Source organism: Vicugna pacos, chromosome 9 (assembly GCF_048564905.1).
Source record: "Vicugna pacos chromosome 9, VicPac4, whole genome shotgun sequence".
Lineage (NCBI taxonomy): Eukaryota > Metazoa > Chordata > Mammalia > Artiodactyla > Camelidae > Vicugna > Vicugna pacos.
In genome coordinates, this window is record NC_132995.1 from 10,148,783 (window position 1) to 10,164,246 (window position 15,464).

Sequence of the window (15,464 nt, forward strand, 5' to 3'; positions counted from 1 at the left end):
AGTTGGCTTTTCGGAAGGGTAGAGTGGCCATGATGGCTTATGAGGGCACCAGGAGAGAGGCAGTACCCTGCCACCCAGAAGGAGATGCTGTATGACTCGAACCAGTGGCCAGTCTATCATGCCATCTCTCCCATAGCCAGAATGCAAGGGGAGGGTAAGGGAGTGTCCCCTCCCACTAGTATACCTAACAACCCACTTAAAGAATTTTTGCTTCTGGTCTCTGTACTTTGGGCTTGGTGTGGGTGAGGAACCCCATCATAGCTCTAATCAGTTGGAAGCCAGGACTGCCCCCTTGCCATTTTGTGCTCCTCGTGCCGCTGAAACAGTGGACAAAGAAGAGGGCCACTCTGCTGATCGCCAGAGGGGATCTGACTACCACAGAGAGGTTGGCTTGCTGGGTCAAGGAGGACTATGAAAGCCAGGGGACACATTGGGGGTAATATTTCCTCTGCCCATGGCCATGTTCATCAGAAAGTGGCCAACAGCCAATAAGGACAAGATCATCAAACACTCACTTCCCATAAGAATGAAAATTTGCATCACACAATTGTCCAGAGAAGGTGTTGGCAGCTGGTAAGAAAACAGAATGGGTGGTAGAAGATGGCAGCTCTGATTACCACCAGTTATACACTTCGCAGCTTTGGTTGATGTTTTTTCCCCATCTTCCTCTCACTGTGGTACATAAAGAATTGGTCATCTAATGCTGTGGGTGTATGATTCCTTGATTGGTGTAGTGCACCATAATTAAGTAATGGATGTGAATTGTGTGTCTTCTATGTTAAGGACTCTGATTTTCATCTGGACGAAGGAAAGGACTCTTCTGAACACTTTCTGCTTCCTTCTCTGGATTCACTGTCTCCCCTTCTCCCCTTGTGGGAACTGCCAATGAGCTCTCCTGCCTCCCAGCTGTGTTCAGTCCACAGGGAGCTCCAGTAGGAGACCAGAGGGAGGACACTGACTGATAGTGGGGTACTAATTCCCCAGCTCCCTCCCTGCAGTATCACTGTAGACTGGAAAGATTTTCACCTGACATCACATCTCCTGTCAAGCAGCCCTCTCTAAACACCAATCCCTCGAGATTCTAGTAATAGCAATGACCTCTCCTCAGCTTTTCAGGCCTATGATGATGACAGACCCAATGATATCAGCCTCAGGAAACTGTGCAAACCCTCTTGTTTCTCTGCTTCATACCAACCCTTATGTCAAGTTATTCAAGTGGGGTGAGCCCCCTGTTTGTGCTGGGGTAGAAGCCTCATTGGTCATGATGCACCTTCACCTCCCAAGTCGCAGTGATACCCAAGTACTTTTGGCTGCAGCATCCTGATGGCTCTGCTGCCACCAAGCTAGTCCAATGGGGATGTGGACCAGACCAGTGAAGGAGCATCCTGAGATGGTGAATCTCTCGCCAGATTCCTCTCCTTCTTTGTGTCAGATCTCTGGTTGTCCTGCCCTCCCCTCACATAGAGAAAACCCAGCATTTAGGGAAAGGACAATGTCTTTATTATCACTCACATGTGGCCACTGCTTGACTGTCCAGTCACCCGTGGGGCAAGTTCTGCTGCTTCCAGACCTTTCCATATGTTGTCATCAGGTCATATAGTATGTGATGGGGGGCGGGGCATGGGGGTGGATGATAATTCGTGTAGAGGATGGGGAAATAATTCAGTGTCCAAGACTGTTTAGTTATGAGGTCAGAGGGAGGGCTGGGAACTGGGGGTCAGCAGGAGCTAAGAATCATGAGAAAATGGGATGAGCAGGGAGGGCGCTCCACACCACAGGGCTAGAGATAGCCCCAGCCCTACCACCCAAGCCAGGTAGGGGGCAGGAGCAGCTCCAGCTGGGAGTAGAAACTCATTCTAGAGGCTCATTCTCATCATCACGCTTCTCAGCCACGGAAATGACCCCAATATTCTGAATACGGTTCAACAAGGAGCTGGAAGGTTGAGCCACGCAGCCCTGAACGTTCAATGAGATGCTCAGCCCACCTAGAGAATGAACATGGAGTCAGAGAGGGCTCAAATTTCCCCACACTTAAATTCCTGAACCCTAGGACTCCTAGACACCCGTCTCCTGCCTCAGACCAGGAGATCAAGCTAAGAGCCTGATCCTCCCTCAGACCTAGAACACCTGGGTCCCCAGCCCCTTCTCCCCATAACTCAGAGTCTCAAACACCCTCCCACCTGAGGACCAATGAAGCCAGGCCCCAGCCCCTTCATCCTTGGGACCTGACCCGCAGCACTCACCTCCCTGGAGAGCAATGTAACCCTTGTAACAGTGAGTGGTGCCGCTAGGGCACCTAACAGTTTCAGAGTTTTCTGGGCAGGATCCAAAAAACGACACACAGGTTGGACAGTGCAAGTCTCCTGAGGCAGGGGCAGCTGGAAAGCAGAGAGAAGGTTGGGGTGCACAGCTCTGCTCTTAGCAGCAGCCACCCTCCTGGACCCCCAGAGTCTGTGTCTCTGGGGCCCCACCTCTCCATACCCCTGGTCCCACCCAGCCCGCTGGGATCCCGTACCTGGACGAGGGAGGGAGTTCAAGAGGACACTGCTGCTGCTGGCGCTGTTGCACCCGTCAGAGGAGCAGAACCGGGCATAGGAGGCAACGAGCACTCCTGGGGGTCTCGAGTGTATGGAGATAGGCTGGGAATCCTGTGTCCTGGCTTTGCTGCAGCCTTTGCTCCCCACTAGGAGTGATTTCTGTCCTGAGAGATGAGAGAGTGAAAGCTGAGCTGGGGGAGGGGCAAAACCAGGGATTCCTCAGTGCTCAGCAGGCGGAGGGGGACGCCGGTCCCCCCAATGCAAGAGCACAGGTCCTGCTGAGTGCAGGGTGAAGACTGGGGCCAGAGCTGCCTCCCAGATCTGCCACCTCTCAGTTCTTGCTCAAATGTCACCTTCTCAGTAGAGCATCCCCTGAGCACCTGTTTTCAAATTGCAACCTTTACCTCACTCTCCCTATCTCCTTTTCCCGCTGGATTTCTTTCCATAGCTCTTATCTTCACACCCGTATCTTACTCTTTTTTTTTCCTCCTGCTTCCCCACTGGCAATAAAGCTGCAAGAAGGCAGATGCAGTGGGATCTACAGCATCTAACACAGTGCCTGGCACATAACAAGTCGCTCATTAGACCTTGGATGAAGTCATTGAGTTTACTTTGTGCGAGCTCTGTTCTTAGCCCTTTGCCTGGACCATCAGATATATCCCAGCAACTACCCAGCAAACTATTATTGCCATCACCTCACCCCTAGTTTTCTGAAAGGGAAACCAAGGCACAGAAAGAGGAAGAGTTGAGTTTAGAACTGCTGGGATGAGGAGAACCAGGCAGGAAATTCAGGAGAAAGAATCCAGGGTAGGGAGACCCAGGACCCCGTGCAGGGGTCTTGCTCTCCTGCACAGCTCACGCACCTACATCTATGAGCAGAAGTGTCTCCTGACACACTTCCCCAGGATCACACAGCTGCTTCCCATTCGAGGTCCATTCAACCGGTTCCTGAGCCAGGTTTACAGAAGTCCGCAACATGACTCCCCGATGACAGGACAGAAGAGCTGTGGACAAAGAATTACCAGGGTCTTTGTAAGCCAGGGATCAGCTGTGTCTGTCCTTCCAGGGTCCTGTGCTTGGGGAGATCACACTGTTAGTCACACCCCAAGCAATCTGGCCATTGAGTCCCTCAGTCTCAGATTTAGAAGGGACCTTGGAAGTCTGAGCCCCACCCCCATTCTTTACCCTACCTTTTTTTTTTTTAATGGAGTTACTGGGGATTGAACCCAGGACCTTGTGCATGCTAAGCGTATGCTCTACCACTGAGCTATGCCCTCCCCTCCTTTACCCTGTTTTTGCTTGAACACCTGCAGCGTCCTTTCTCAACCCCCCTTGAGGACAGCTGTTCTTCCCTGAGGAAATGAGAGAGACAGATGGCTCTTCCTTAGCCTGGACCAATCTCTGCTTCTCTCTCTGGGCCTCAAAGTCCTTATCTGGACATTGAGGAGGGTAGCCTGACATCATATATTCCTTTTAACTGAGAAATCCTGTATTCCAAACAAAAATACTCAAATGCCTTGTGTGCGCTAAGCATTTAATGTGTTTCCAGCTGCCATGATTACTTTCCATGGATTAACCCATCTAAGCCTGCCAAAGAGCTCACCTCACCTGGATTGCCTCATTTCCTCACAGCGACCCCCTCCCTCTGCAAGTAGACGATGTCATCATCATCATCATCATCCCCATTTTCAGGCTGGCAAACAGAGGCAGAGGAGTTTTTAAGTGGCTTGCCCACTGTCCCTGCTAGCTAGCCATTGGCAGAGCTGGGCTCAGAACTCAGGCATTCTGGCTCCCTGGGGTGAATGATGGGGAATGGAGGGATGGATGTCCATCCTGAGCCACTTTAGCCCCTGTGGCCCTCGGGAGTCTAGTTGGGAAACCATTAGACCTTCTCTTAAGGCCAGCACACAACCAGCCGTGATGTATCCCATGATGCAGAAACCCCAGGGCTGACCATGCAGCACCCACAAATGTGTAACCTTCACAACAGCCCCTGAGAAGGCGGGCCACTCATTTCCCCACTTCACGGATGACAAAATCATGGCTCCCGCTGTCCTCCCAGCCTCGTCCCCTATCTCCCCACCCACCCCATCTTCCCCAGCTTGTCAAAGGCAACCTCCTTTCCTACAGTTGCTCAAGTTGAAAACATTGCTGTCATTCTTGACAATTCCCTTTCTCTTACACCCCATGTTGCGCCCAGCAGGAAATCCTGTTGGCTGAAGCTGCAAAATACCCCCAGAACCTACCCACTTCTCCCCACCTCCACTGCTTCTACCAGGGTCCAAACCCTGAGGCTCTCACCTGCTTCCTCCTGAGTCTCCCTGGGGGTACCCTCCCCCATGCCCACCTCCTCTTTACACTATTCTCCAATCAGCAGCTAGAAGGATGCCCATAAAAAGAAGACTTCAATAGATCCTCATCCCACTTGGAATAAAATTATAAGTCCTTAAAATAGCCCCAAAGGCTCTGCGGGATCTCCGCTCCCACCCACCCCCTGCCAACCTCTCCATCCACAAGTCCTGCTCTGCTCCTGCCTAATCACTCTGCTGGAGCCACACTGACCTCTGGATTCTTCACTGAATGTATGGCAGGCACAAACCCACCCCAGGTCCTTTGCATATGCTCTGTCACCCCCAACAGTCTGGGATCATCGCCTCCTTCCTGAACTTGGTGAAAGAGGCTCAAAGAGGTGGTAATCCTCAAAAGTTGATTTAGCAGCAGAGCCTGGACAGAAACCCACATCTTTTTTTTTCCTAAGTTTTATTGAGATATAATTTACACGCCATAAAAACTACCCACTTATACAACTTAACAATTCTTAGTAACGTATAGAGTTGCACAACCACCACAACAATCCAGTTGAAACCCACGTCTCTCTGATTCAGACACTAAGCTCTTAACTCCCATGCTCTCCCTGATTGTGACCACCCACTGCTGTCACTGGGATCATCATCCAATTCCTTAGGAAGGCAGTCATGGCTATATAAATTCCAGCTCTTTGGTTCTTCTTCAATATGGGCTCCTGCAGTGGCCCATTTGGGGCAATCTGGGCTCTTGCACCCAGTCCTCTCCCACCCCCACGCCTTCCAGAATCTGTTCTATCTCCCAGGGATGCCCTTCTGTCCTCCACTTATTCCCTACTATCCTTTTTTTTTCCTCTGCCATCTTATTGTACCCCAGCTTCTGATGCCTGGCCTTGCTGATGCTCGATAAATATTTACTAAGCTACTGAGCTGAGCTTAACCAGGAAAGGCAAATCCATCCCCTAAGATCTGACTTTGATGTCGAAAGCTAGCAGTATATGGACACATATTAAGAATAGCAGGGGAGGGTATAGCTCAGTGGTAGAGCGCATGCTTAGCATGCATGAGGTCCTGGGTTCAATCCCCAGTACCTCCAGTAAAAAAATTAAAAAATTAAAAAGGAATATCCTGAGGCTGGAAATCTTGGTGTCAGTGACATCCAGGCTCTGACCTCAAGGCTCCCAGTCTAGCCAGAGAGATTCAAATAAGAGGAACATTTGCAGAACTCACTCAACTCTTTCGCTGAATTTCGGACAGGGAAAGCCCTTCTCCCAACTTCCCAAGGCCCCGCTCCACTCATCACCCTACTCCTCTCCTCACCACGGTGGATGCTTCACATCAAGACAATCTGGGCTGCTCTCATCCATCAGTGTGTCAGTTAGACTGGGTTTCCATGAGTAAGTGGGGGCCCTTCCTGTGTCCCCATTTGCCTCTTGCTTTCCCTGTTATACCTAGGGCATCCTCCATATTTTCTCTGATCTTTTTTCTCTTTTGCTAGGGTGCTCCTGTGCCATGAGTGGGGGATGGGTGAGGATCGGGTGGGGGTGGTCCAGGGGAAGAGGGAGATCCAAGGTTATCCAAAGTCAGGGGTGTGGAAAAACAGTTCGAATTGGAAGCAACGAGTCACTCCCAGTATGGAAACCAGCAGGCACTCCATTCTGATACTCACTTCTGCATCCCATGGATAAAGTGGTGATGTGCGATGCAGCCCATCCTCTCTGCCCTCTGACCTTCCTCCCTGCTCCCCTGCTCCCGTCCCACCTGGACAGGCTGCCCTAACTTGGTCAAGCTCAGCATCATTGAAAACACCCACCAGTGGGCTCCTGTCCTATTGATCTGTCCCCTGGGCCACACATCCTCTCTCTCCCCTTGGGCTGGAGACCTCTCACTGGCAGCCTCACCTGATGCACCTACTGGGAGAATCCTTCCCATCACACCCGCCTGAGTGAGTGATAAACATCTGAGTGACTTGGGGAGCTGGCTTTGTGGGGGTGTTGGACAGGGTCCGAGGCTGTGGGACTGGGCACTTGGTCCTGTGGGGGTGACACTCACCTAGAGGATCACAGGTCTCCCTCAGAGTGATGGGCCCTATTTCCCGAGTCCCATTAAGCAGGTTGCAGCCTTCTTGAGATGTACATCCCTGGACTTTCAGATGGCTAGAGATGGCCCCTGTGGAAAGAGAGAGGGAGGGAGATGCTGCCGCTGGGATCAGCCAACCCTCTGGGGGAGGCACAGCTCTGGGAAGCCAGGCCCATCTTCCTCTGGGTCCCAGGACTCAGCTACCCTTCCACCCCAGAGACTCAGATCATGATCCTCAGACCCCCTATTCCCATTCAGTGCCCCACAGGGCCCCCATGTCCCACTCACCGCTGAACAGGAGGACCCCACTGTAGCAGTGCGAGCTCTTGATGGGGCAGGTCATCTCAGCTGCAGACCCACAGCCTGCTGTAGACAAGCAGACTGGACACCGCACAGACCCCAGGGCTGGGGAGGTGAGAGAGAAAGAGAGGGAGGACTGAGAGGGCTCTGGACTCAGACTGGACGGCTTGCCTTTCCTCCTTAACCCCTCCACTCCCCACCCACCCCCCTGCGCTGTTTTGCTGGTCCTAAGAGTCAACCTCCCTAGTCTCCTGAAATGTGCCATCTTAGGGCTCCTCCTAAGAAGGCCTGGGATGCAGGGAGTTCAAGATATGTGACTAGAGAGAGAGCAAGGTGGGGAGGGACCCTGAGATCTGGGAAGGGGCGCCTGGGACTGAGTACAGGAGGAAGTACGAGTGGAGAAGGGGTGCCCTGAGAGGAACCATTGGCTTCACCCCACAAGTTCCACTCAACAGTCCAAGAAGACAAGCGCCCGTGTTCAGAGTATGCCACAGAGTAGAGAAATGCCAACCATCGCTCGGAACCCGACTTAGGATCTCAGACGAAAAAGGGCAGTGGGAAGTTACAAGCCGATTTCACTTAGGAAGAGGAAGTACCAAACCCTGAATAGAACACAGGTAAACCAAATCCAATGGCATAGACAAAAGGGGCGGGCACCGCGTTTGGGCTGTCGCCACAGTCGAGTCAGAGGTGGGTGATTGAGCATAAGACAACCAGTCCAGTTTGCTGCTCCGGGACTGTTAGAAGTCGTGCTAAGGGAGGGAGTGCTGGGGAGGGTGGACGGGGTGGACCGGGTGGGAGAGGCAGGGAGGGATTCTAAATGAACTGTCCCTGTGTGCTCTCCCCCACCCCCTCAGTCCCGTTGCTCCCCTCCTCCCAACAGCCCCTTTCAGTTCCTCCTCCTCCTCTCCCTCTGGCACCTGTGGGTGGGGGCAGGGCCCGGAGAGGGACAGTGGAGGAGAGATTGTTGCACAGATCCTCCCTGCACACGTGGGTGTAGGATACAGCGGAGAGGCCGGGGCCTGTCCTGTGCTGGGTGACGCGGGCCTCCTGATTCGCCGCCTGGGTGCAGCCCTTGAGGATCAGCAAGTTCACTTGGAGTTCTGGACAGAAAGAGAGAGAGAAAGAGAGAGAGGTCAGGACTCTGGGGTCCTGCAAAGAGGGTCTGTGTCGTGGCCTGGGATGAGAGGCTGGACAGGAGGCCCCTGGACAGCCAAGGAGTTGCTCCTGGTATTGGGGTTGTGGGGTGGGGGGGGGGCTCTTCTGAGTTTCTACACAGAATGCAGGTAGGACTGGGTGGGGATAGGGGTGTCTGCACAGGAGAGGGTGGGGGTCAGGCGTGGGGCTCATGGGGCCCTTCTCACCATTCTCAATGAGCAGCAGAACTTCCTGGCAGCCCCAGCCATCTTCACAGGACTCCTGGCTGGTCGTCCACTGGAGAGGCAGCTCCGATATGTCCCTCACGGTTTCCTTCCTCCCGTGGTTGCAGATCAGGGCGTGCACTCCTGAGGCGGGAAGAGCAAATCTATCTTAGCCGATCCTCCAGGGGAATCCGCTCCCAGGCTGGGGTCCTCACGCACCGGTCAGGGTGTGGGTGATGCCCAGGAGGGCCAGCAGCAGGGCAGGGCTCATGATCAGGGCAGCAGGAACACTCTCCTTTTCTTTCTCCCAGGAAACAGCGCTTTTATAACTTGCCTCACCCGAGGCAGCCTCACCCAAGGGAAATGGTGGGGAAAGCAGGGTCTTGCTAAATAAAGCCTTGGCCCACCCTCTGAGTCTCAACAGCTTAATGGCAGAGGAATCTGAGTCCTCCATCCTTTCCCGGACCCAGGATCCAGGGCCTCAGCCCCCTCAGCAACATTCGAGACTGAGGCATCCTGGCTCCTAGTCCCCACTGGTCCGGATCCGCAGCCCACTTTCCTCCTGGGCCCAGCTATGTGGGTCCCCACCCCCACTCTGTTGCGGGGTCATTTTGGAAGGCAGTTTCCTCATCTCATAGCAGCTTGGCCACCTTCTGGCCCCAGGTGGTGAAATGACCCAACTGCCTGTGAGGACACTGAGCAGCGGGTCTTGGCTGGTCCCTAAGCTCTCCTTACCCTAACCTCTGTCCCCGCGGATTCCTACTTCTCTTTTCTTTCTCCTTCTTCCCTATATTGCTGTCCTTGTTACTCTCTGGTTCACGACTTTCCCTCCTGCTTTCTCTCCCTCTGTCCTCTTCCTTCCCAGCACAACACAAGCCCTAGAATCTCTGCTTCCCTGCCACCCAGGAGGGAGCTGACTTATGGCAGGAGGAGGGGATGGCGGCAGAGACTGAATGTCTTTTGAAGAATTCGGATATTCCTTGTCAAAGCAAAGTTTCTTTGCCGGAAATAGATGGGAAGACTGATGTGCTAGAAGATCAGCTTTTCAGAAAAACAGCATCAACAAACCGAGCCTCGTAACATTGGCCTATTTCTATGGTGTAAATACTCCTACCAGGTCTGATTTTAAGCTACCAACCATTTAACAACCAGCTCACCAAATCCCTAAATATTTAACAATTGGCTTCTGCAAACCTGCACAAAGCAGCTCTAGCACACTGGAGAGGAGAGAGACAGGGAAAAGTAAGGGCGTGTCCCTGGGTGACCACAGAGGCCAGATGTGAGAAAGAGAGGGGAAAGGGAGAGAGGAGGAAGAACAATAGTAAAGGAGAAAGAGAAATGAATATGTAACTTGCAATTATGTTTACCTTGATATCTTTTTACATTCCATTTTTCTTTGTGTTTGCAAGTTTAACATTTGCTACAGGGACAGAGGCATGTTCCTCTCACCTCCAACTGTGTCTCCACCACTCACATGGCATAGTATTGGTACTCAATCAATATTTATTGGAGCGAGGAAGGAAGGAAGGAAAGACAGCAACAGAGCCATCACTACATTTGTATGGATTGTGCATCCCCTCCCCAGTGATTCACATCATTGCTGTGGGAATGGCACCCTCTGGAGTTGTGCATGGCCTAAAGCAATGTCCCTGAAACAAAGGAAGAAGGGAAGGAAGAGTGGGCAAAGAGGCCCATAGGGTCATAGGTGGCCAATTAAATAACAAGAACAGAAATACTAACAACGATGGAGCCTTGTGCTAAGTGCGCCAAGGCATCCACCTGCAGCACTGCCAGTGCTGATTCTTTTCTTTTCTTCTCTTATTTCTTCTATATCTTTTCTTTTCTCTTCTCTTTTCCTTTTCTTTCCTTGTCCTATTAGGAGCAACAATTGCAACAATTCCTTGCTCCTCTTATAGAAGAGGATCAGAAACCAAAAGAGGGAGAGAAGCTCACCAAGTCCTCTGATTCAGGCTGTGGCTGAACTAGGAACAATTCTGGGCCCTTCAGCCCACATTTTGACTGATTTATTCTGCTTTCTCCCTCTGGACTAGCCAATGGGTTCATCAGGTATGAGAAGCCTGAATCATGCTGGAATTTGCTGCAGATATTTACCTATAGAGGACAAAGGAGACTGTGTAGCACTTGGGTAGGGCTTCTCCACATGTATCTCCAGCAAACACGCTTACTTCCCCCTTGGGTCTCTATAAACCTGGCTTTGTTTCTGCATGATTAGCATCATTTTAGTTGTTTTTTTAAAATATATTTTTATTGAAGTATAGTCAGTTTACAAAGTGTCAATTTCAGGTATATAGCACAATGCTTTAGTCATACATGGACATGCGTGTATTTGTTTTCATATTCTTTTTCACCACGAGTTACTAAAAGATACTGAATATAGTTTCCTGCGCTATACAGCATGAACTTACTGTTTATCTATTCTATATGTATCAGTGAATGTCTGCAAATCTCTAACTCCTAATTTATCCCCTGCCACCCCCTTCCCCCCTGGTAACCACAAGTTTGTTCTCTATGTCTGAGAGTCTGTTTCTGAGATTCTTTTCCATTATTGGGTATTATAAGGTATTGAATATAGTTCCCTGTGCTATACAGTAAATCCTTGTTGTTTATCTATTTTAAATAAGCCGTGTGAGTCTGTTAATCCCATACTCCTAATTTATCCCTCTGCCTCCCCTTTCCCCCTTGGTATCCATAAGTTTGTTTTCTATGTCTGTGAGTCTGTTTCCATTTTGTAAATAAGTTCATTTATTTCATTTTTCAGATTCCACATGTAACTGATATCATATGATATTTGTCTTTCTTTAACTTACTTCACTTAGTATGATAATCTCTTATGTCCGTCCATATTGCTGCAAATGGCAGTATTTCATTCTTTTTATGGCTAATATTCCATTTGTGTGTGTGTGTGTGTGTGTACACATCTTTATTCATGCATTCGTTGATGGACCTTTTTAACATTTTATTTTTGTTTGGCTTTTTTGTTTTGTTTTTGTTTGTTTTGTTTGTTTGTTTGTTTGTTTTAATGGAGGTACTGGGGATTGAACCCAGGACTTCATGCATGCTAAGTACACACTCTACCACTGAGCTATACCCTCCCTCCGATAAACATTTGTTTTTAGTTACATTCTCCCAACACCCCCGACCTTCCAAATTGCTAAGGCATCACCCTGCTAGCCACTGCTTCTTCTTAAGCTGATTCACCCAGTCTGTAAATGTGGCTATTCCCCAGAGTTCATGCTGGTTCCTTTCTCTCACTATTCACGTCCCTTTCTATCCACATTGATGGCTTCACTTCCCTTCCATAAGCTGATACCTCTCAAATCTCTAACTCTAGGCAGGACCTTCAATTCCAGGCTCCCATTGGACATCTCCACTGTGATGTCCCATTGGAAACCTTTGCGATGAACACAGTTCATGTTCTGGCTGCCCAGCACATTTCAAAAGCCTTTGCTATACTGTATTTTGCCTTGTATTCCAAGGCAAAATCCAGAAAGCTCATTTCCCCAGGATCCCTTGCAGGAATGACACAGAAACGGGACCCAGGTGTTCCCAATCAAAACACAAGATTGTAAGCACACAGCACCACAAAGCAAAGGGTGCATGACATTGATTGCTTTGAGTGAGCGTGGGTAGTGGTGGTGTTGGTAGTGCAGAAGTTTCTGGACTCCAGGGCCAGCTTCAGCAGTGCAGTGTATGTGTGGTTTCTCTGCCTAGCAGTGTGGCAAAAGATCTTAACTGAAGCTGCCCAGAGACTACAGTTTTGGCATTGTACTGGGCCATGTGGCCTCCAAGCCTGCTTCTCTGATTCCCATGGAGCTCTGTGATCTGCCTAAAATATTCCTCAATCAATTCCTTTTCTGCTAGTTGGAAGGGCATTTCTGCTTAGTGCCCCTCAACTATCCTAACAGTCAATCACCATTAACTGTGAGGAGAATCGTTATTTATTGTCATGAGAGTTGCCTTTACTTATTGTAACAGTCAACGCAAATTGTCACACAAATCTTAGCATCAAAAATCCCCATTAATCATACAACAGCATTAATTGAGCCATTACTCTGTGCCCAACCCTGGTAATTCTTAACATGGATTATCGAATTGTCACAACCCCCATTTGAGGTTGGTAACATCATCCTCTCCGTTTTCCAGAGAGGAAGCTCTGCTAATATGTTGCAGAGCTGGGATTCAAACCTAGGTGGTCTGACTCCAGGGCCAGGTGTGCAGGGCTCCTCCCAGGTGTACAAGGTCTCATTCTTGGTCTCAGAGGTGTAAGAGTTTTCCAGACCATTGATAACTTGGATTAAAACCCAGTTTTTCCAGCTTCAGTGTTCAGAGTTTGAATTCACAGACACACTCCAGGAGACAAAAAAGCATTTTTGCTGAAATCCAGACATTCTAGGGAATTTATTGCAGAGATGGGGGCATGGTTCTCATCTTCATTCTGCTCCTCTCTGAATACAGATTAATGAATGCAAAAGATGTAAAATTTTATGTTTCTCATATTCTTTTTTTAAAAAAAATCATAATATTATATCCATTTCTGTCCAATTTTAAGCTTCTCAGCTCTGCGTCTTTTTCTCTCGGTGCTAACTAAAGAAATAATATACCCACATTTTGAAACTAGAGCCCTTTCTAACTGCTGGCAACAGAAATTTCAGCAAGATAAGAAGGTGAAAATGTCCCATCTTCCTAGACAACCTTCGATCAACAGATCCTATTCGGTATCCTGAAACAGTCTTCACAAAGATAATTTCTAACAACTGAGTCTTATAAGACACCCAGGCCCTAGTGGTCTTCACTTGGTCCTGTGAAGGTAGATCTTAATCTCTCAAAATCTAAAATTCTGATTAATTGCCTTACTTAAATCCGTTAATCCATTGCCTTGGACATAAGATTTAAACTGACAAATTTGTATTCTAGAAGATACCTGTGGGGGTTTGTTTGTTTGTTTGTTTTGCTGTGGAAGAGGGCCTTTTGGGGAGGAAACTTTTCTTCTAACCTCTTAAACTCAGAGCCTAGGGGCTGTAAATTAAACTGACAAAAGTCAAATTAATTAACAGGAGAAAAGGCAGACAATTTTTATTATTTATGTGCATGGGAGTTTACATAAAAAAATTGAAACCTAAAGCTAGACTCAGGGGCTTATGTACTATTTTAACCAAGGAAAGGAGGTTTGGATTTAAAGGGATGATAAATTGTGGGGAAGTTACTAGAAAATATATGGAGTAATTAATGGGAGATGAGGGTTATTTTAAGGGAAATTTGTTTATGCAAACTTGTCTGTGCTGATTCCTTGTCTCTGGTGATGAGTTGTTCTTTTTCTGGTACATAGTGGGAAAATACCTTCAAAAAGGGAAGTTTATATTCTATCTTTGGCAATAAGTGGAAGACAGATAACTCTTCCTATATTTACTGGTTCTCAATTGTCTTTAGCTCAAAATAAACCTTATGCCAAAGTAGCAAATTTTGGGGTGTCATTCTCTCATCCTCTTCAGGTCATTGATCAAACCATCTTTTCTCTTACTCGTGGCTGTAATATAAATCTAATAGACTACCAGAGAGATTTCTGATTTAAGTGTTTCTATATTAGCATCTCACCCTTTTTTGAAAGAGGGTAGCATGCTTATACATAATCCTCTATACTTTCATTTTAATCTTCCAACCTTTTCTTTGAAACTTTTCAAGTCTATGGAACAGATGAAAGAATTGTACAATCAATGTCCTATCCCCTTCACCAAAATTCACCAATTGTTAACATTTTGCCACATTTTCTTCCTCTCTCTCTCTCTCTCCACGTGTGTGTGTGTGTGTGTGTGTGTGTGTGTGTGTACACATGTATGTATCCCCACACCCCCATCATAGGATCTCAGCCTAGCTGGACAGGCTTATGACCTGGGCAGCTAGTAAAGCAGCATTTCTAAAATATCACCTGGGCATTTGCAGTCTTTTTAAAGTTCCACAGGTGATTCCCATGCACAGTGGGGGTGACATCCCTGTGACAAGAGTTCCTGATGTAGCCCCTGCTCTTTCTCTGAAGAGAAAGCCAGATGAGGTGAGAGAGAGCTGTGAGAGAGGCTACAATGCACCCCAACCTGACGTGACTCTGAGGCCCCAGGCTTGTGCTTCTCCAAACAAGTGTGTGTGTGTGTGTGTGTGTGTGTGTGTGTATGCAAGTAGGCAGAGAATCACTGCTTTAGCAGGCAGAGGACTCAGCACTTCCCAGGGGCCTGAATACAGGCACACCTCCTTTGAATGGTGCTTTGCTTTATTGCAATTCGCAGATACTGCATTTTTTACAAATTGAAGTTTTGCGGCAACCCTGCATCAAACAAGTGTATTGGCACCATTTTCCAACAGCATTTATTCACCACATGTCTCTATACCATATTTTTGCAAAACCTGTAAATTTTCCAAAATTATTATTATATTTGTTATAGTGATCTTTGATGTTACTACTATAATTGTTTTGGGGCACCACGAACCATGCCCATATAAGACAGCACACTTAATTGATAAATGTGTGTGATCTGACTGCTCCACCAACTGGCCATTTACCCCGTCTTCCTCTCTTTGGCCTCCCTATTCCCTGAGACACAACAATATTGAAATTAGTCCAATTAATAATGCGACAATGTCCTCTAAGTATTCAAGCTAAAGGAAGAGTCAATCAATGCAGCAAACTTCATTGTTGTCTTAGTTTAAGAAATTGCCATATTGAGCATTTTTTTCATGTGCCTATTAGCCATGTATACGTCTTTGTTGGAGAAATGCTGATTTGGGTCTTCTGCCCATTTTTGGATTGGGTTGTTTGTGTTTTTGTTATTGAGTTATATGAACTGTTTGTATATTCTGGAAATGAAGCACCTGTC

General features: G+C 48.3%; 1 protein-coding gene and 1 non-coding gene across 2 annotated transcripts; one reads left to right on the forward strand and one right to left on the reverse strand.

Annotated features, from left to right (window-relative positions):
- Positions 1-1,504: 1,504 nt before the first annotated feature.
- CD177 (CD177 molecule) lies at positions 1,505-8,851 on the reverse strand. The gene is given in 10 exon segments (XM_072966399.1): positions 1,505-1,856; positions 1,858-1,985; positions 2,244-2,378; positions 2,516-2,701; positions 3,401-3,541; positions 6,893-7,009; positions 7,208-7,324; positions 8,140-8,322; positions 8,584-8,724; positions 8,800-8,851. Coding segments are annotated over 10 exon segments (1,329 nt in total). The 3' UTR covers positions 1,505-1,727.
- Positions 5,864-5,936, forward strand: TRNAA-AGC (transfer RNA alanine (anticodon AGC)). The gene has a single exon. It is a non-coding gene; the product is annotated as a tRNA-Ala (tRNA).
- Positions 8,852-15,464: the final 6,613 nt, after the last annotated feature.